We start from the raw sequence: 22411 nt of genomic DNA on the forward strand, positions 1-22411 counted from the left end.
CAGAAGACCATGGAAACATATCTTTGTTCCTCTTCCATGTTCCTTGGTCAGGGAACTGCTACCAAACCAGAGAGATGCCACCTTCCCAGAGCCAATGCTGTTGTCATTTTTAATTGGTTGATTTTATAAGATAAAAGTATACTTTATCCATGAAAAAAAAGCATCATGGAAAGCTCAGAAATTCTTGGGATTCTGGGAAGGGAAATTTCCCACTTCTTCCTCCCACCTCCCTGGCATCACTGTGGAGGAAGAAACAAGAAGTTTATCTGATCTAGAAGCAAAGAAGGGCAGGCAGTGTCTCTCTCCTCTGGGGCTGCCTGGCCTCCAGATGGTCAGTTCTCACCTACCTTCGGGTTCCTTGCCCAAGTCCCCTGTGGAATGCAGGCATGGTACTGTGGCAGGCATTAAAGGGCATGTCAGCTGGTGAAGACAGGTGGTGGTGGCAGCAACAGAGGGAGGAAAGTGAGGAAGAGGGAAAAGAGTGGAGAGGGAAGAAAGGAAAGGGGGGGGCAAGAAGGAAGAAAGCCAAAGAGGTGGGGCAGCACCAAAGGTAGAGTAGGGGATTGGGAGATGGTATACACTCACTAGGTTTCCATCAACTCTTGTCTCGGAGTGTGTCTCTGTGCCCTTCACTTTTCTTTATACTTTCTCGGTATTCCCATTAGAAAAACCCTAGCCCCCACACTAGGATCTCACTGTCATCCCAGTCATTCAAACAGAAGGCAGAGGAGGACCATTACTGAATGAGGGCTTGGCACTCCAGAGCATGGTAGAGGGACACATGGGGAGAGGTGGCCCACTAGGCCCCTGCCAAGAACTGTTTGTACCTGGTGTACTGGGTGAAGGAGGTTTGGAAAGAGCTAAGATATGCCTGGGAAAACGGGTCTTGATACTCAGCTTGGTATGCAGCTCAAGGTACTCAGGTGATGAGGATGAACTGTACTGCCTCAAGGACCAATTGGTCTATTCCTTCCAGGTACTGGAGGCCAGTAGCATAGGCAGTGGAAATGGGGTTCCCCTCAATGAAATGGGCTGGCTGAGAAATAAAAGCTAAGAAAAATAGAACGACGAAAAAAAACCCCACAGAACACAGAAAGTAGTTTCAAAATTACGGGCAGGATGGGCAAGTTGATCAGACGGATTGAGCTTATAGACCATGGCAAAATGAAGCCCACACCTGCTTTACTTATATTGAGAAACATTAAAGGCCTTCCATAGAATGTTCTTTACCAATAAAGGTTAAATGTGGGCTGTTCCATTTCTAACAGGTTACAACCATCTCTAGAGCTCCTATGGGGGAACTTTCCTAGCAGAGCAGAGATAAAAGTGATAAAGGTCATGTGCATTGGGCAATCTAGTTCCATGGGAGAGATAGTTCCCAAATCTAAATCTCCCTGGCTCCATGCTGGGAGAAAATCTTCAAGTATTTCACAGATGGCTTTCCACATATTCCCCCTTTTTATTTTGCAAATGTAAATGATGAGCTTTATTTCAAGTTCCTGGGTTCTTGTACTGAGGGTGCGACAACCTATTATCACAATAGAAAAGAGAATTAGTAGCAAACATATTATTCCAATAATATACCATGAAGAATGGTTTAACATGTTTCCAAGATGGGAGCCATTTAATTTATAAAGTATTTGATCAGCTAGAGATGCAGGGCCCATGAGATTGATCCTGCTTTTTTAAGTATACTGGATGCTCTGATGTATAACCATGAGGTTTTAAGCTATTATTATTATTATGCCAAACATCCATCAGATAATTTATAATTTTTTCCAAATATCATTGGGAAACATAAAATTTTGACTGTAGTAATACAGGCCTACTTATATTTAGCTTGGCATTTAAGCACTAGTTTGAATTTGAGAGTAGAAAGCTTATTATTGATATCTATAATAGCTTTTAGAACAATCAATTTAGTTGTAAACTCTTATTAATACTTACCTGATTGCATAGGACTTTAGAAATATCTTGAGCCAACTTATTAAGAAAATGAGCTTAGTTAGATAACATTTTTTACAATTTGCAGGATATCTATTATCCATTTTTTATTTCTATATATCCAATAATTAAAACATAAGAGGATTAAATATAGGCTCATGGGCCACAGTAGGAACCCTCTTTTTGGTTCCTGCCTATAAAGTTAGATATGGGGTCATTTGTAAGATGGAGAAAATGAGGCAGTAATTAAAAGCCAGAGACCTTTTTAAATATCAGTTTCCCTGAAGGTTAGAATATTATCAGTGAAATTTTCAGGGGTCATAAATCATGAGAGAACGAATTATGTCCATAAATATAGTGAATATGAAGACAGATATAAGCCTGAAAGAATACACTAAGACATATAGGACCCAAATTTTCATCAAATAAGAAATGACTCTTATAAATCCAAATGCGAATTATTGATCTTTCTAGTGTAACATCAATTGGTTTGCCAGGCTTTAATTTGGCCTTGATTATATGGCTGTAAATAATACCCAAACAATAGGGAATAATCTAAATCATACAGATTTTTAAAGAATCAAAATAATAGTATATCTAACCTTATTTTTATATTTTGAAAATTGTTTTAGATAACTCAATTACATTTCTAGCTTCTTAGATATTTTACCAAATTAAATATGGTTGTTTGCAAATTTAAGAAGTAGAAGTGAAACACATTTAATGGCAGTATTTCCATGTTAAGCCTTCTTGGCTTTAGACTTTTTATAGGAAGTGGCATCTTGATGATTGCCTTTTATCAATTTTTGAAGGTTAACTGAAAACTTATTTATCACTATTAGAGATTTTATGTTGCACTGGCAAAGCATTTGTATATCATATTAGTTTAGGAGAGATGCCAAATTCTATTTTCAAATGATTGGGGCAGTAAAATATTGGTAGATATTCTGTGGAAATAACTGGCTTGTTATGAGAAAATTGTATTTCAATAATCATTCTATTTTTCTTTTTAGTTGTAGGTGAATACAATGCCTTTATTTTTATTTATTTATTTTTATGTGGTGCTGAGGATCAAACCCAGTGCCTCACCCACATTAGGCAAGTACTCTACCACTAAGCCACAACCTCAGCCCAACAATCATTCTATTTTAACAACCATCCAGACATATAAATACAATATTAAGTTCTAAGGACCAGTATGAATGGTTGGTCTAGGTCCCTCCTATGTTGTTCTTTCCTCAAAAGTTACCATTAAATAGCCAATATGTTTATTATGGGACCAACATATAGTTAGGTTCCTACTGTAGCCAGTATGATTAAATCTAGTCACATGGATGGGTGTAATATAAGTATATATATATGTAAGACCACCCATCTATGAGTATCATTAATAAATACTGGGATGGATTATCCTGTCCACATTGTAAGGGACATTAGAGGTGGACTTGAGGAATAGGTCTATAGAAGTCTCTATAGATTTCACTTTTGTGATAGCTCACAAGGTCTACATAGCTATAAACACTGTGGTTGAAGATTTACCCTCTTGTATCAGGGTTTTTGGCCATTTCCAAGATGGCTGGTTTAGAGTCTACCCTTTGAAATCTGAATTATCCCATTGTTCCATGTGTTGCTCAGCAGTAGTAAGACTTTTAGTATCACAATTTAAAGTAATTTTTAAAATAACTTTGTGAAATTTAGCAGGGACATGTAGGGTTCTGTTTTCCCCCTTTTTTAAATTTAAAATTGAAGAAAAAAATGGATGTAAGAGTATCATTAGTCTTAATTGTAGATAGTGACCTAGTATAGTCCTATGAACCAACCTAACTTTAAATGAACATGGATGGGTATCTGAACTTGGAATGATGTGAGAGGCAGAGTTTTAACTTATGAGAGGTGGCCTCTATAAAGGTATAAAAGGCATAAATAGACATCTTCTTGGAATGAAAAATGAAATGAAAACATGTTTAGTGAGCATAGGAAATTTTTTTTACTTATTACTAATAACGAAAAATGAAGTAGAACAATGAATACACTTTTACTTACCAATTTAGGAAAAAAATTGTTATAGTAAAATCTAATGTTGATCTAAGTATGGGGAATCAGTACTTTAAATATTGATGAGAAAAAGTGAAACAGCAGTATTGTTTAAGACAGTGATTTAATAAATTATTTAGTAAAATTTAGAAACTAATATGGCATTGACCCAGCAATGACATCTCAAGGGACTTATGCTAAAACAATCGTTATGTATAAAGATATAGCTGTAGGAATATTTTTAATAATTTTGATTTTAAGGTAGTAAGATTAACTCAAGTGTTTAACATAAGATTTTGGATAAAGGAACTATATGATAAAAATTTGACATTGAATTCACATTGTTAAAGAGCATTACTATGTATAGTTTAAAATGATTTTATAAGTTTTTTTTTTTTTTTTATTGGTCGTTCATAACATTACATAGTTCTTAATACATCATATTACACGGTTTGATTCAAGTGGATTATGAACTCCCGCTTTTACCCCGTATACAAATTGCTGTATCACATCAGTTACCCTTCCATTGATTGACATATTGCCTTTCTAGTGTCTGATGTATTCTGCTGTCTGTCCTATTGTCTACTATCCCCCCTCCCCTCCCCTCCCCTCCCCTCCCCTCCCCTCCCCTCCCCTTTTCTCTCTCTACCCCTTCTACTGTAAATCATGTCTTCCATTTGTATTCTCTTGACTTACCCCTCCTTACCTCTTATATGACATTTTGTATAACCCTGAGGATCGCCTTCCATTTCCATGCAATTTCCCTTCTCACTCCCTTTCCCTCCCACCTCTCATCCCTGTTTAATGTAAATATTCTTCTCAAGCTCTTCGTCCCTACCCTGTCCTTGTTTACACCCCTTATATCAAAGGAGTCATTTGGTATTTGTTTTTTAAAGATTGACTAGCTTCACTTAGCATAATCTGCTCTAATGCCATCCATTTCCCTCCAAATTCTATAATTTTGTCATTTTTTAATGCAGAGTAATACTCCATAGTGTATAAATGCCACATTTTTTTTATCCATTCATCTATTGAAGGGCATCTAGGCTGGTTCCACAGTCTTGCTATCGTGAATTGAGCTGCTATGAACATCGATGTAGCAGTGTCCCTGTAGCATGCTCTTGTTAGGGCTTTAGGGAATAGACCGAGAAGGGGAATAGCTGGGTCAAATGGTGGTTCCATTCCCAGCTTTCCGAGAAATCTCCATACTGCTTTCCAAATTGGCTGCACCAATTTGCAGTCCCACCAGCAATGAACAAGAGTGCCCTTTTCCCCGCATCCTCTCCAGCACTTATTGTTGTTTGACTTCCTAATGGCTGCCAGCCTTACTGGAGTGAGATGGTATCTTAGGGTAGTTTTGATTTGCATTTCTCTGACTGCTAGCGATGGTGAGCATTTTTTCATGTACTTGTTGATTGATTGTATGTCCTCCTCTGAGAAGTGTCTGTTCAGGTCCTTGGCCCATTTATTGATTGGGTTATTTGTTATCTTATTGTCTAATTTTTTGAGTTCTTTGTATATTCTGGTTATTAGGGCTCTATCTGAAGTGTGTGGAGTTATGTATAAAGATATAGCTGTAGGAATATTTTTAATAATTTTGATTTTAAGGTAGTAAGATTAACTCAAGTGTTTAACATAAGATTTTGGATAAAGGAACTATATGATAAAAATTTGACATTGAATTCACATTGTTAAAGAGCATTACTATGTATAGTTTAAAATGATTTTATAAGTTTTTAAAATATTAAAATGATCCTATATTTATATAAAATATGTATATCTATATGTATAGAGAAGAGTTTAGAAGGCTAAGTACTAAATATTAACTGTAGTTCTGTAGTAGAATTTTGTGAGATTTTTTTATGTACCTTCTTAATTTTTGTAACAATGGGTCTCTTGGCAGAAGTTAGGTAAGGTGTTTTAATCTTGAAATTAATCTCAGTTTTTCATATAAATTTCAGTCTATAAACTTTGGTATATAATCCTTTGGGTCAATATAAAGTAGTTGACACATTTTAATGTTATATCTAGAATATGAAATAGACAAATTAAGAGAACCTCTAATCCCTTCTTGAGACAAAGTCTTAAAACATTTTTATATTTTAAAAAGAATATGAAATAGACAAATTAAGAGAACCTCTAATCCCTTCTTGAGACAAAGTCTTAAAACATTTTTATATTTTAAATGTTACCCTTTAAATAAGTTAGTGTCTCTCAATTGTCTTTTAAAAATAGAGATAAGTTTATTTCCTAGTGTAGAGAGTAACATATAAGCTATATATTATATAATCATAGAAGAATAAATCATATGATTAGATTTTTAATTATTTTGTTATTATTGTATGAGTTGGAAGAGACCATTATAAAAACTTTAGTCGTCTCTTAAAACTATACTTTAAGGATTTATATATTTAGGAAACAGATACTGATAGACCCAACCTGATATTTTCTTAAAATTGGGCATCTCGCCACAAAACCATGAAAAGATAATTTCAGCTTTACTATAAATTACTGCAAATTCTGAACCTACTTGGAATGCCTGCCCATGCCCTGAACTCACCCATGTCCAGTTTTCCCTGACTAGATAACAACCCTTTCCTAAACCTTAGTGACGCCTCATAAATTCTGGCCTTCCCTGGCCAGATAATGACCCTCTCTGAGTCTCTAAGATCTCCATAAATTCTGATACCGGGGCCAGCAAAAATGTAAACTTGTGTTATGCTCCTCAGAGTGTTGGTATCTGTAACCCCCCTTTGTGTAACTTTTTGGGCTATAAAACTGGGCTGCAAAGAAGCCTCGCTGCTGTCCTTGGCTCCCACGATTTTGATGGACAAGGCAGCCCGGCCGGTAGAAATAATAAGCTTGCTTTAATTTGATTTAAATGGAGTCAGTGGTCTTTTCTTGCGTCCTGGTCTAACAATACAATTGATATATAAGAATTAGAATAATTATAATAATTATCCTGATGCTTTTAAATCAATTAAATTTAGCTTTCAAAGAGAAATTTGAAACTTGGAACTCAAGATGGTATTTGAAAATATTTACCATTCAATCAAAAATGTATGAATCTTAATTTCTTAAAAATTAGCGCTTTTTCACAATTTTTAAAAAATGTTTATTTTTTAGTTTTAGTTGGACACAATATGTTTATTTTCTTTATTTATATGTGGTGCTGAGGATTGAAACCAGGGCCTTGCACATGCTAGGCAAATACTCTACCATTGAGCCACAACCCCAGCCCAAAATTAGCTCTTTTTTAAATAATAAAATTTTCCAGGCATAAGAGATTAATTTGTATTTTGATTTACATTAGCATAGTAATATTTGATCTTAGGAAAAAGGCTTAAATAACTTTAATTGACAGTCTCATGTACTTCTAACCAAGTTAGTTACATATAAACTTTTCCATCTATTCAAATATCACCTATTTAGATCTTTCTGTATGTAACTTCTCTATCTTTCTATTATTAAAGCCTTTAATACATAAAGACCTTTTTACCCAGAAATATTTTCTTTCTTCTTTTAGGTCTAATTTTTCTTTCCTCTCTGTAGAAACATTTCTTTCTTTCCTCTAGGATTCTTCTTTTTGGACATATTTTGAAACAATTCTTGTAAATCTTTGAATCTAGGTAAATTATTGTTTTTTAATAAGAAGAAATATTTTAATGGAAATGTAGCCAGAGTTTTTGGACACCTTTGTAGTAAGAATTATATATGTTTACCATTTTATGAAAACATAAACAATAGGAGTTAAGATTACTTAATGTTAGCATCTTAACCTTATTAGTCAATAAATGTCTCTTGAAATAGGCATTTATATAATGAATTAAATTATCCTCGACTTTATCTTTAGCTGTAAAAGGCGGGGCATTGGGTAAATGTACATAATAATATGAGTTATATTTCCTGTTGAAGAAAAACTGTGAGAAGCAAATAGACACAATCTTAATTATCCTATAAATTAAAAATTATGTAGATTATTTAACCAGCTGGAAAAAATATGTATTAAGAATGAAGACATTGTTTATTTTTGTTTAATTACCCACTTTGAATTGAATCTTATTAAATCACGTGATTTAAAAGTATTTTGATCCATTTTTATTTTACTTCAAATATTATGAGTGCACTTTTTATTTATGTAAACTTTGTCATTATGTAACGCAGTTAGAATAGAAATCTTGTGCGTATGTGTAGAAATCAGAAGATTTAAAAATCTGGTAATTACCAAAACATATAAGATATTTCAGATTTGCAGATGTCAGCATTTTATTTTCATAATTGTCAGATTTATTCCCAATAACATCCGTGAAGAAAAAAATAATAATCAAGAAGCTTTATTAGAATTATTATTGTTAGAAAACGTTTTTACAACTCTTCCTTAGTAGTGTAGCTATAGAGAGAATAGGAAATGAAGTTCCTTGGACAAACCTGTTGTTGGGATTAGGATTAGTTTAAGTAACTCAGCATGGGTGGGGGGGAGTTAAACACAAGGCCGCTATTAAAGACACAGGAATTTGTTGGTTTGGAATTTGTAAGATAACTTTTTTGGTTAGCAAGCATTTCTTTGGAAAAATGAAAGAACAATTTGTAGCTGGACTTTCCTCTTTAAGGAGCAGCATGCAACACACAGGCTTGGCAAAGCTGGAGGGCAGGCCTGGAAGGCCCCCCCAGCCATGATGGGAGGCACTGAGAGAAAGCCTGAGAAAGCCTTCCTAGCCTGCGGGAGGCGGGGCTTGGAAGAAGCCGGTGCAGAAAAAAATTTGTCACGTCGCTGCCCCCTGTCCTGAGCTGTCGGCCCGCCCTTACTTCCATGTGTCCCGAAATCTCGCCTGCAGCTCCGGGTTCCCACCCTGCGCGCTGGCCTGTCTTGAGTGCTTTCCATGTTTGTCCATCTGAAGTTAGAATATTGGTAGTCCTGGCTGGACCCCACCTGCCAGAGCGACCACGTTGGCCCCAGGTGCCACCAAGCCAAGAGCTGCCGCAGCCATGGCCGCTGCCGTTGCCACCGCTGCGGTTAGGTGTGTGGCTCCCTCGCCAGGGCTGGTGCAGCTGCTGGTCCGCCTGCCTCCCTCATTCATGGCTTCTGAGTCTGTGGCCCATTTCTTCTATGGACAGATTTCTCCATGTCTGCGGGCTGGCGTATGGACTTTTAAAAAGTATCTTTTCCCTTTTGTTTTATTATTGTCTTCAGAATTGCAAAACAGATTTCTTTCTCTGAAGAAAAAGAGTTCTCCGTGTTTAACGTCCCATGATAAAAACTTTCCCCTCTCCTCTCTCCTTATACGAATCCACAATATGATAATCTATAATATCCACAAGCATGCTCTTTCTGCAAGAGAGGGCCAAACTCTCACTAGTTACCTTTCAGGTCCACACCATGGGAAGTTCTCACCTGCATGCTGTGTAATGGAAATGGGGGTCTCCTTGGTGGAATGGGCTGGCTGAGAAATAAAAGCTAAGAAAAATAGACAAAAACAAAACAAAACAGAACAGAACAAAACAAAAACAGAACACAGAAAGTAGGAAGGGGGAGCTGATCAGAGGGATTGAGTTCATGGATCCACTACGGCAAAATGTAGCCTGTGCCTACTTTATTTATATTGAGAAACATCAAGTCTTCCATAGATTATTCTTTACCAAAAAAGGTCAAAGCTGGGCTATTCAGTTCCTAACAGGTTACTCCCATCTCCAGAGCTACTATGGGGGATCTTCCTAGCAGAGTGGAGATAAAGATCATGTGCATTGGATAATCTATTGCATGGGAGAGCCATAGATAATTCCCAAGGCCAAACCTTAATCTCCCTGGCTTCATGCTGAGAGAAGATCCTCATGTTTTTCACGGATGGCTTCACACACACTGGTGGGGCCAAACTACTGGTCTTGTTGGCTTTCCAGGGCTGACTTAACCACAGACCTGGTGGGTCTGTTTCTCTCTCAGCCAATGGAGGTGGAATTCCAGAGCCACCTGTTCCTCTATGTCCTCATTCATGGCCTCTGAGTCTGTGGCCCATTTCTTGTTGTCTAAGATTTGCTGTTCAATCCCTGATTCCTCCACTCTCCAATGCTTTTACAGCATTCTTCAGGGACTGCTTTGCGACCCCTGGTTTGAATGATGGCAGGCCAGGCCCCACCCCAATGGTGGCCTCGTTAGAATTCACCACTGAATTACAGTGGATATTCTGATGATAGTTGAAATGGATGGGTTCATTCTCATTTTGATGGTTAGGTGCTATGCTATACTGTACAGCTCCCTCAACGGTTGTACATGTCTGCTCTGACCTGCATCACAATGTGGTTGCCAAGGCAGCTATTTTTCCACTTCCGGTTGATGCAGGTAATAAAGTCTTCTGTGACACTGTTGGAAAAGTAGTTAGCATTCTTCATCAGGTAGTCCACACAGTGCATGTCTACAACTTCCTTCAAGTCTTGGTCTCCACCTACCTTGTGAGCTACAGTCTGAAATAGGGCCTTCTTCCTTCATCTGCTTGATGTTGAAGCCTTTCTTGTCCTGTGGGACCTTTTCAAACCAAAGCTTCTGCTGCTCAAAAGTAGCAGGGTCCGTGGCTTCCATGGGTGCTGAAGCTGCTTTATCCATCTTCACTGTTGTAGCTCTCCGCGATCTCCTTGGGCTCTGTTCTGCCCCATCAACTGCACCAGCACTGGTGCTTGACATCAGAGCTTGCTGTGCATGGCCCAAAGTAGCAGCCATCCATGCCCACATCCATTGTGTCACCCAGAGCACTGCCGTGACCACCTTGGCCCCCAGAAAGAGGTGGTGATGCCTGTTGTGGCCAAGGACCTGCCACTGCACAGGGCAGCACGACCAGTACCCAGCAGTGTAGAGCACTGGGAGGTTTCATTAGGGGTCCTTGGGATGGTGGTGAAGCCCAGAAGGACCGCTATGACACATGGGTTGCTGTTGCTACCAACCCATTTCCACATCCTCCACACCTCAGTGACTCCTTAATGGTGTGAGGTAGAAAGGCAGTGACTTTTTTTTTTTCCTAAGTTGCTTAGGGCCTCACTGCATTGCCCAGGCTACCTCCAATTTTGGATCCTACTGCCTCAGCCTCCCCAGTTGCTGAGATTGCAAGCCTGTCTTGAATTGTAATTTTTATTGTAATCATGAACAAATTTCTCTACACTTATAGAATGATTGATGAGAGAACCTTGGGACCAGAGAATAAAAAAAAATGATAACTATTTTCTAAATTCTTAAGTGACTCCTCTTCTATAAAGGCAATTTTTAAAAGACATTCTACATAATTTTTCCCACAACTAAAAAATATAAGAAGACCTGTATTAACATGATTCACATTTTGTATTGCTACAAATGACATTAAGGGATTTGGGGTTATTTTATGGAGAACATAAAGCTCAGACATGGGATGAGTGTTTCAGAAATGGAAGGAGCTCAAAGAAAACTGAGAAGCTCAGTTGTCCATGAGAGTGGTTGAGCAACTTGTAAAGACTACTCACATATTAATTCAGTAGAGTATAGGACATGCCAATTTAGCACAGGGTGAAATTGTGAGTTTTTATGATTCACATACCATAAAACCAACCGTTTTGTCATCCCTAACCCAGTGATCTTTTTAGCTAGGATGGCAAACCATACTGAACACCCCTCCATGAACTCATTGATTTGTCTAAGTTTCTTTGGCCCTAATATTCTCCTGCCTTAAAGATATCCTCTTCCTGTGTTGAGATATTCCTGCCAGGTATGTGAAAGCTCTCTAAGTGTAGATTATAGGGCAGGTCTTGTGGGCAATGGAAACTTTCAAAATGTACCAGGATGTCCACTGAAAGACATGGTCATCCTTTGGGCAGTCATCAAAGTCCTTATAGAATCAGAGCTTCTCAGATTTACTAGGATATCCATGGGATAATGGACTAACAGACTTGAAAGCAAGCCATAGATGTGCACCTTCATTTTCCTGAGTGTTGAATAAGGAACTCAAGCACCTTTCCCAGATATTCATACATGATGCTCTAGGCAGGACAGTGGAGTCCAAACAATTAACTTCACCTCACAGTCATATATAATTTTGAATATATCTGGAAAAAACCATAAAACAAACAAACAAACAAAAAATAAAACAAACTACAAGTGTTTTCTTAGGAAGAAAGTAACTTGTCCTTACCTGAATCCACTGGGAGCTTAGAATCCTGAAAATTTCATTTAGCCTTTGCGACAAGTCGAGAAAACATGGATCATTATAGTCATAACGATTATGAAAAATAATGGTGTTGATAACATTGCAGACAGCAGAGCTCAGGTTGAAGGTGGGATCACAGGGTGAGCCTAAAGAATTAGATATAAAACATTACTCAGCATTAAAAGAGAATAAAATCATGTCATTTGCAGGTAAATGGGGAATATAATGCTAAGTAAATTAAGCCAATCTCAAAAACCCAAAGTCCGAATATTTTCTTTGATGTAAGGATGCTGACTTAAAATGGTGATGGGGTGGGTAGCATGGGAGGAATGGAGGAACTTTAGATAGGGCAAAGGGGAGGGAGGGAAAGGGAGGAGGCAAGGGGGCAGGAGTGATGGTGGAATGAGTGAGACATCATTACCCTAAGTACATGTGTAAGACACGAATGGTGTGAAAATACTTTATGTACAATCAGTGACTTGAAAAATTGGGCTCTATGTGTGCAATATGAAATGCATTTCATTCTGCCATTGTGTATAACAAATTAGAATAATTAAATAATTTAATAAAAAAAGAATTAGATATGATATGAAAATGCCACTAAAATATAAACCTAAACACTATGTCTTTGTTAACAGATAAACATACTTCAGAAATTTTCAGCACTATTATACCTGCAAATTCCCCTAAGAGCAAAATAAAATGCATTAAGCCAGCACATCACCTATATCTGAAACCTAAGCTGGCCATTGTAGCCTAGCTACTTAAGTAAGAGAGTTTATTATATTCAATCCACATCTCTTGCTTTTACTTATACCCATTAAATTCAAGGGTTCTGCTATTTTGAAAAATATTTCTTACATAATAATTCAAGTATTGATACACAAATAAGTATTCATACACAAATTTAGATATTTTAAGCAATATTTTATCTACCCATCATCTGGCAGGAAAATATTTATAGGAATTAAAACAAAGCATTACTTTTACCTTAAAAATGAGTTAACTTTGAAAACTTAGATTGTTAAATAATGGAGATTAATATGCTCAATTCTCATTCACTGCTTTTACCTATATCCCATTAACCCCAGGAATTTACTTGCTAATGGCAAAGACTAGGTTAATCATCATAATTTGAGTATTCGGAGCAGAATAAACTTGTGTCTATAAAGTCTTTACACAGTACAGCACTGAGGTAAAAAGGGAGAGTATACTGAGTACCTGGAAACTTTTTGTATGCAATAAGTGGCTGAAAGAATCATGTGGTGAACCAGTGGAGAAGAACGTAAAGGAGACTATGGGTGAGTTCATACCTTGGAAGGAAATAATGTGAAAAGGAGATTGCAATATCAAAAATAAATACAAAGAATGAAAATCCATCTCTGCCAAGAGTTTTGACTACCTCAGTGAAAAATAAGCCCCTTTTTTTTTAAAAGTAGGGGTTTTTTCTCTTGTTTTTTTTTTAACCTTTTTTCTTTGTTCTTTAATCCTCACCATTTTCCATTTTAATATTTTTTCTTTAAATTTTAACTTTTTAACACTTTTTTTCAAATATCATTTAATCACATTATATTATCTTTTACTATTTTCCATTATGCAAGATTCTGTGTTTGTTTACATGGGCGTATGTGTGTAGATGAGTGTCTTCTCATTGCATTGATAGATTTGAAAAAATATATGTATGTTTATGTAACTTTAATTTCAAATTAATTACTTTCTCCTGCTCTTGTTTCTTATTTAGCCTTGATTTGACTCAATTGGATATACCTATATGAGGGTTAGAGTTGTTTTGATCTTACATTGACTGGTTTGTTCACACCTTGGTTCTTGTCCCTCTTATCATCCCTTCTTTACTATCTTCTCCCACTAACAATCGAATTTTCCTGTTACTACTTTCTTTCTTTTTTTTATTACTGTTATTTTTTTTCTTTGTACCCTACATCAACTACCCACCTCCTGCATCTCCTCTGATCATTTTTTAAAATATTTAAAACTTTTTCTCACCTTCCTATCTCATTTTCTTTTTCCCTAAGAATCTGGAATCCTACTGAATGCTAGAATTATATAGTTTATGTAATTCTAACCCCATTTATGTTGTAATTATTAATACAAGAAAGATAACTATACATGAAAGAACACGGATTGCATAGTAGACACCTGCTGTTGAATGCTCACTCTAGTTCACAGCTTTTTACTGTATGTATTGATGTTAAATGCTGACCCCACCATTCCTATGTAGGTGGCAGTTAGTGTCAAAGTAGACACTGGACATTTATCTTAGGGCTGTCTCTCTGTTGGTGACATTAGTGTTATTCTTGGATCTCCTTCTCTCTAAGGGGGACTAGAAAGTGATTGGGACACTTCAAGATCACAGAGTTGAGATCCTGATGCTAAAAAATACATACAACTAGCCCAAGCAGCAGTGAATCTCAATCCACAGGTGATCTAACCCCACCTGAGCCTTATCATTAGTTCAAAGCACATAATTGGGGAGACAAAAGCCCTAAACCAACAACCATGTCCCAAGGAGGAACAGCCAGAGGAGAACTCCAGATCCCACTCCTTGAGTCCTACTCATATATATATATGTATATATATAGCAGAGAAAAATCTCAGAACAAGAAAGATAACTATATATGAAAGAACATGCTTATAAAAGAGGAAGGGGAATTCATCTCAATTGATTCAAAACTCTAAGACTTCTGAAAACATAAGGTAACAGGAAAACAAATCCCACCTCCCCCCCAAAATACACAATTTCCTATCAAAGAATCCTGGATAAGTGGATGAAATTCCACAGTAAAATTATAAAATACTGACTATTAAAATGTTCAATGAACTTTAGACCAATATCTCTGATGAACATTGATGCAAAAATTAACAATAAAATTCTGGCAAATTGCATACAAAAAAGTATTTAAAAAAATAGTGCATCGTGATCAAGTGGAGTTCATTCCAGGGATGCAAGTTTTGTTCAACATACAGAAATTAATTAATATAATTCATTACATCAATAGACTTAAAGATAAGAGTCATGATTATATCAATTGATGCAGAGAAAGCATTTGACCAAATACAGCACCCTTTCCTGTTCAAAACACTAGAAAAACTAGGGATAGTAGGAACATTCTTCAACATTGTAAAAGCTATCAATGCTGAACCCAAGGCAAAAAAATTCTAAATGAAGAAAAATTAGAAGTATTCCTCTAAAAACTGGAACAAGACAGGAATACCTCTTGCACCACTTCTATCCAATGTAGTCCTTGAAACTCTAGTCAGCGCAATTAGACAGATGAAAAAAATTAAATTAAATTAAAATTTAAAAATGGTGGAATGTGATGGACATTATCCTAGGTACATTAATAGGAAAAGAAGAACTCAAACTATCATTATTTGTTGATGCATATGATTCTATACTTAGAGAGTACAAAAAATTCCACCAGAAAACTTTTAGAATTAATAAAGGTATTTAGCAAAGTAGCAGGATATAAAATTAATGCCTTTAAAACAAATTCATTTCTATATATCAGTGATGAATCCTCTGAGAGAGAAATCAGAAAAACTACTCATTCACAATATCCACAAAACAAAACCCTTGGCAATCAACTTAAAAAAAGGATGAAAGACCTCTACAATGAAAACTACAGAACACTAAAGAAAGAAATTGAAGAAGACCTTATAAAATGAAAATATCTTCCTTGCTCTTGGATAGGCAAAATTAATATTGTTAAAATGGCCAACTACCTAAAGTGCTATACAGATTCAATGCAATTCCAATTAAAATCCCAACAACATTCCTCATAGAAATAGAAAAGGCAATCATGAAAGTCATTTGAAAAAATAAGAGACCCAGAATAGCCAAAGTAATTTTTAGCAAGAAGAGTGAACCAGGAGGCATCACAATACTAGACCTTAATCTGTACTACAAAGGTATAGTAACACCAAAATAGACATGTAGATCAATGACACAGAATAGAAGACACAGAGTCAAACCCACATAAATACAGTTACCTCACACTGGAAAAAAGGAGCCAAAAATATACATTGGAGAAAAATAGCCTCTTCAACAAATGATGCTGGGAGAACTGGAAATACACATGCAGCAAAATGAAACAAACCCCCTATCTCTCACCATGTACATAACTCAACTCAAAGTGGATCAAGGACTTAGGAATTAGACCAGAGACCCTGACCCTAACAAAAGAAAATGTAGGCCTGAATCTTCATCATGTCAGATTAGGTCCCGACTTCCTCAACAAGACTCATAAAGCACAAGAAATGAAATCAAGAATCAATAAATGGGATGGATTCAAACTAAAAAGCTTCTTCTCAGCAAAAGAAACAATCAATGAGGTGAGGAGAGAGCCTACATTTGGGGAGTAAATTTTTGCCACACGCCCATCAAATAGAGCACTAATCTCCAGGATATATAAAGAACTCAAAAAACTTAACACCAAAAACAAACCAAACAACCGAATCAATAAATGGGCAACAAATATATGAAAAAATGTTCAACATCTTCAATAATTAGAGAAATGCAAATCAAAACTACTCTAAGATTTCATCTCACTCCAATCAGAATGGCAGCTATCAAGAATACAAACAACAATAAGAGTTGGCTAGGATGTGGGGGGAAAATACATTGCTGGTGGCACTGCAAATTGGTACAACCACTCTGGAAAGTAGTATGGAGATTCCTTGGAAAACTTGGAATGGAACCACCATTTGACCCAGCTATCCCACTCCTTAGTCTATACACAAAGGACTTAAAAATAGCATACTACAGGGACACAGCCACATCAATGTTTATAGAAGCTCAATTCACAGTAGCTAAGCTGTGAAAGCTACCTAGATGCCCTTAAATAGATGAGTGGATAAAGAAACTGAGGTATATATACACAATGGAATATTACTCATCATTAAAAGAGAACAAAATTATGGCATTCGCAGGTAAGTAAGCCAATCCCAAAAAAACAAAGGCCAATATTTTCTCTGATAAGTAGTTGTTTATCCATAATGGGGATGGGAGACATGGAAAAAATGGAGAAACTTTGATTGTGCAAGGGGGAGGGGAGATTTGGGGGCAGGAAAAATGGTGGAATGTGATGGACATTATCCTAGGTATATATATGACTGCACATATGGTATGAGGCCACATCATGTACAGAGAAATGAAAAGTGCTGCACTTGTGTACAATGAATCAAAATACATTCTGCTGTCATATATATCTAATTAAAATAAATAAATAAATAATGAAAAATATCCAATGAAATAAAAGAATATATGAGGAATTAATAGAGAAATTCAGAGATGAAAGATCATTTTATAAAAGAGTTATTGAAAAGAAACCAATCAATACTCCTGGAAATGAAAGACACAATGAATAGAATTAAAAATTCACCTGAAACCATCATCAACAGATTTGATTTTGTAGAAATTAGACCTTCACTCTTAAAGACAGAATTTAAAGCCTTGCAGACAGCATACATGAATTTGAGTATATAGTATGAAACAAATGCACAAAAATGATAAAATATGATCAGAATACATAAGAACTCTTGGACAATATCAAGAGAACAAACCTGAGAGTCATTGGGCTAGCAGAGAACATGAGGATACAGTCTAAAGGCATTAAGAACAATTTCAATATTATAACCCAAAACTTACCCATCAGAAAGAACATAAACATCCACATTCAGAATGCAAACAGTACCTCAAATAGACTAGATTACAAAAGATATTCTCTAAGACACATCATAATCAAAATGCCTAACATAGAAAATAAGGAAGTGTTATATGCAGAATGAATTTAACAAAATGATGCTCTGTTCATATGTAAATATAACACAGGGCATTCCATCATCATGTGTGTGTATAAAGCAAAAATCAAAATAAATAAACAAGCAAGAGGAAGATCTGTAGAGTAAAATGAGAGTAGGGTTTGGAGAAGTGAAGGGAAAGTGGGTGTGAATGAGGACTGAAACGGAATGTATGTGCAAGTTTTTAAAAATGAACTTAACTGTATGGTGTAAAACTGTAATTTTTGTATTAAAGAATTTAAAGCATCCAATACAAAAATTGGAGCTGAGGTTGTGGCTCAGCAGTAGAGCGCTCATCTAGTACGTGAGAGGTGCTGGGTTAGATCCTCAGCAACACATAAAAATAAATAAATAAAATAAAGGTATATTGTGTCTAACTACAACTAAAAAAAATTTTTAAAAATGTGAAATTGATGAATAAATTTATTTTTGGATTTAAAGTTTAAAAGATGCTTAGGAACTATATCTATTGTCTCTAACAGAACTTCAAATTTGATTTAGTTGGACAAAGATGAGTTTTGTGAATGATTAGACATCATCCTATATAGAATTCTCAAAAGAATCGTATGTAAAATAAACTTGAAAACCCTCTCATCACATAGGCCAAACTGTCTGACACATAATGTAATCAAATTAAATTATCAGAAAAGTTTCCTTTTCTGGAGGAATCTCTGAAGTGAAATTGGCATGATCAAATGGCTAATGTGCTTTACTTGTGGGAGTTCACAAATTTACATCGACAGACTCTAAATAAAGGAGAGTTGAATTAAAAGCATTCTGAATTAAAAGTAGGGCATCTCAACAATAGTTAACTTGATAAGGTAGCTACTTGAATGACAGTGTCTTTTAAACATTACAGGGATATAAGCTTTTAGAAAAAGTGTTGTTTTAGCCAAGGAGGTAGAAAGAATTTGAGGAGTCTTGTGGATTAGTATGTGTGCATATATGCATCGTACACAGGTAAAATTTTTTTTTTCACTACTGACAATGCAGGTCGGTCATATGTGTACACATACATTGGTTAAAAAAAATACTCTACCTCTCTGGTTGAAATCATCTCTTCTCCCCATGGGGTCACAACTAGGGATCATAATATAAGATCTCATTCAGCCTGAAACACTTGCAAGGAGGTCAATCAAAACAGTAATCTGTTAAGGTTGATGACATAAAGAGGCACCCACCATTGTTTTTTTTCAACTCTTCCACAAGGCAGCGGGCTTCCTCTTGAATTCTGTCCTCAATGCTCCTCTTCCCCATGCCCAAATACCTCAGGCTCATGAGGGAGAAGTGCCTTATTTCTTTCCATGTTTTTCCATTGTTGAAAGCTATTCCTATAAGGAGGAGAAACAGAGGGAAAAGAGAGATTCCATCCAGGCAGAGGAAAGTCACATGTGAACGGACAAACTCTGCCTGAGGAGCTATTCTGGTCTGTTCAAAACATCCTCCTCACCCCCATGACTACTGCCCAACACACATATGTGCACACCCATATGCATTCACACACTTACCAAGGCCTTTATTACATCTTTCAAAAATTGGGATAGAGTCTCTTCCAGCAAATTCCTCCCCATTATCAACCAGGGCTTCCTTCACAGCTTCATATCCATGCAACACCACAGTGGGCTTCATGCCGAAATACAGAGTGAACACAGGCCCATAGACTTTTGAGAACTGAAAGTGAGAAAGAATGTGAAAATATTAGCAAAAGAAATAATAATTTATGCACATATCATGTCTGATTCTTACGGTTGTTACTATTGTAATTAATATGTTTGTTCTATGACACATAGGTGCAAATATTTTAAAATTTCCCATACAAAGGTGATAGTGATTATAATAACTGTCACTTAGAGGTGGTTTATGATATGCCATTCAATGGCCACACAATTTGTACACATATTATAATTAATTCTCAAGTCAACATTTTCAGCAGGCATATTTGCCCTATTTTACAAATTAATTTCTAGTGCCTCAAAGCTAATATAAAAGAGACATAAATTAGAACCTCTGCCTATTCAACACCTGATATTTGAGCAATTTATTTTATCTGAATACACAACATGAATTTAATACCCAACAAACAGACTGCATCAGGATCACCTGCAAAACTCTTCTCAACAATATTCTGACTCAGTAGTCCTGTGGTGAGCACCAGAAATCTACAGTTTTAAATAAATCTATATGATCCTACTTCCAAGCTCCATTTAGACTCTACTCCTGCAACAAATTCAGAGAATGAGACTACATAGGTAGCACCAGGACATGCAGCAGCTACTAAGAAGAGCCATTTCTTCTACTCTCCTACATTCTTGACCCTAGACAAATGATTTGTGTAGAAACCCAAAAGATGCTGATATCATCAAATGGGCCCTAACTCATTGCTCGTTTCTTTTATTCTTTATGGTATTCCAGACCCACAGTTATTTCCTTGACTTTGCCCAAAAGTAGATTCTTCAGAGAAGTTCTATTTATGATAATCCCGAATTAAACACAGGGCTAATATGGTCCATGATTTATTTAATGAACTCTCTACTCATAAGCACTCTCTTAGCATTGACCTTCAGGCAAAAATCACTCCAAATGGCTGTATAAGAAAAAAGGGAAGAAGCATTCACTAGTTTTTCCAGTTTGTGATCTTGATTCGACTGGACAAGGATCTAAATGTTTCTGTAGTTACAAAAATCATTACTTTGTTGGACAATATCTGACAGTGACAAACTGGAAAAAGCAATAAGTACATCAGAGCTTGTGTTGCATGTAGTATTTTGCTTTAAAGTTATCTAGTAAAATACTGTGCATCCAAAAATATATTTTATGGTTAAGTGGGCGATGATTTACTGCCTTTTGCAAGCCACTGAAGGAGCATAAAACATACTTACCTCTGCTAAGGATTTGTTCACATCCTTAAAATCTATCTGTAGGGCATTCCCAATAATTGGTAGAGGAGTGGGACCAGGAGGGAGCTTCCTTCTCCCAGATGTGGGTCTCCAGAGTGAAATGAGAAGCAGACAGGAGAGAAGGAGCACCAGGACCACAATGGGATCCATGGAAGTCTTCCTTCTTACTGAGACAACTGTGAACTCTGATAATTCAATAATGATTTCTAATAATTCAACTTGTAACTCTGACCTATGAGAGGCCGTTCACCTAGGTGGACTTTAATCCTTCTAAGTAATATTTCTCTCAATGACTGGGATAAAAATAAAATGTTCTCTAGTGATGTTCTCTTTTTTCCAGTCCCCATGCAGGTGACAGTACTTTAAATGCACTAGGTTGGTGACCCGTTAGCAACAATTAAAAAAAATACCCCACTTGCTTTCAATATGCATTCATCACTGAGAAAATTTAAAATTAAGTTTTGATGCATGAAAATAAAATTAATTTTGGATTCTTAGAGTAATAACCAGTTGGGAATTTATGACTTGGGTTAGTTTGGAATATTATTTGAATTGTGTGAAGATTATCTTTTGCTATTAAACACTGGGAAACTTTATCTCAGTAATAGAAGGCTTTCTAGTATTAATATGCTACTTACAGAATCATTTCTCCACAAAGCACCAAATACCTAACATGATTCATATATTTTAAATCACCAAACATCAAATTATTATCTAAAGTTGCACAGACTTCAACATTAAATAATTAGAAAGATAGACAGTATTATTGTTTAAATTTCCAAATGGAAAATTAGAGACATTGTGAGCTGGGATCTGAATGAGTGGCTTGGATGATCACATGGTACATATACTATGACTTCACCGCAGCTCAGGAAGAGTAATTTAGAAAAACAAAGCAAACCCCGTAAAATGTTAGTTACTGTGAAAGTTCATCACACTGACTCTGTTCATAAAGCACAGGCTTCCCATCAAATAGAAGCTCCTAATTTGACTTCAGGTGAGTAGGACCAGAGGTGCTCAAGAGAGGAAATTAAAGGTTGCCTTTTCCTCTGCCCATCACTGCAGAGATGAAACCTGCTCAGCAGAAATGTGGCAAGAGACAACCTCAGGAAACTGAGTGGGGAGCACAAAGAACCATGGCTTCCCACTTCCCTGTCACCTCCAGACAAGCTGTTTCAGTTATTTTGCATTTGTCATTGTCAGAAATAAAAAATGAAATGATGCACTGCAGTGAAGGGAAATTATAGACAGAACTACAGTTGTGGGGGTAATAGATGATGAAAGTGAGAAAGGAATTAAACCCAAAGTGCAAACCAACACCACTTGCAGACCTGAAGGGGAGGCAGCTTTGAGTCATAAGAAGTCTTCCACGATTTCTGGAATGATGTGTGTTACCAGATCACTGAGATTGATGCTTACTCAAAGGCATGTTTGCAAAATGCTTTGCAATCATATTTTATCTAAATTGGTTAGTATGGTTACTTCTGAGCTGTTCTTAAGAAAGATTGTTATGTAATCTTTTCTTAATCATGTTTTTAGGGGAACTGACAGTTCACA

General features: G+C 36.3%; 1 protein-coding gene and 1 pseudogene across 1 annotated transcript in view; both read right to left on the minus strand.

Moving 5' to 3' along the window:
• LOC113176871 (cytochrome P450 2C9-like) overlaps window positions 1-21019 on the minus strand; it is a 35579-nt gene extending 14560 nt beyond the window's left edge. Inside the window, exons 1-4 of the mRNA XM_026381423.2 lie at window positions 20837-21019; window positions 19466-19628; window positions 19139-19288; window positions 12123-12283 (exon numbers count right to left, since the gene is read on the minus strand). Coding sequence (XP_026237208.1) covers window positions 12123-12283; window positions 19139-19288; window positions 19466-19628; window positions 20837-21004 — 642 coding nt within the window. The 5' untranslated portion in view covers window positions 21005-21019. The remainder of the gene's footprint in view (window positions 1-12122; window positions 12284-19138; window positions 19289-19465; window positions 19629-20836) is intronic.
• Window positions 8877-11964, minus strand: LOC113176865 (OTU domain-containing protein 5 pseudogene; annotated as a pseudogene).
• Window positions 21020-22411: the final 1392 nt, after the last annotated feature.

The sequence above is a fragment of the Urocitellus parryii genome, chromosome 5, assembly GCF_045843805.1.
Source record: "Urocitellus parryii isolate mUroPar1 chromosome 5, mUroPar1.hap1, whole genome shotgun sequence".
In the NCBI taxonomy this organism is placed as follows: domain Eukaryota; kingdom Metazoa; phylum Chordata; class Mammalia; order Rodentia; family Sciuridae; genus Urocitellus; species Urocitellus parryii.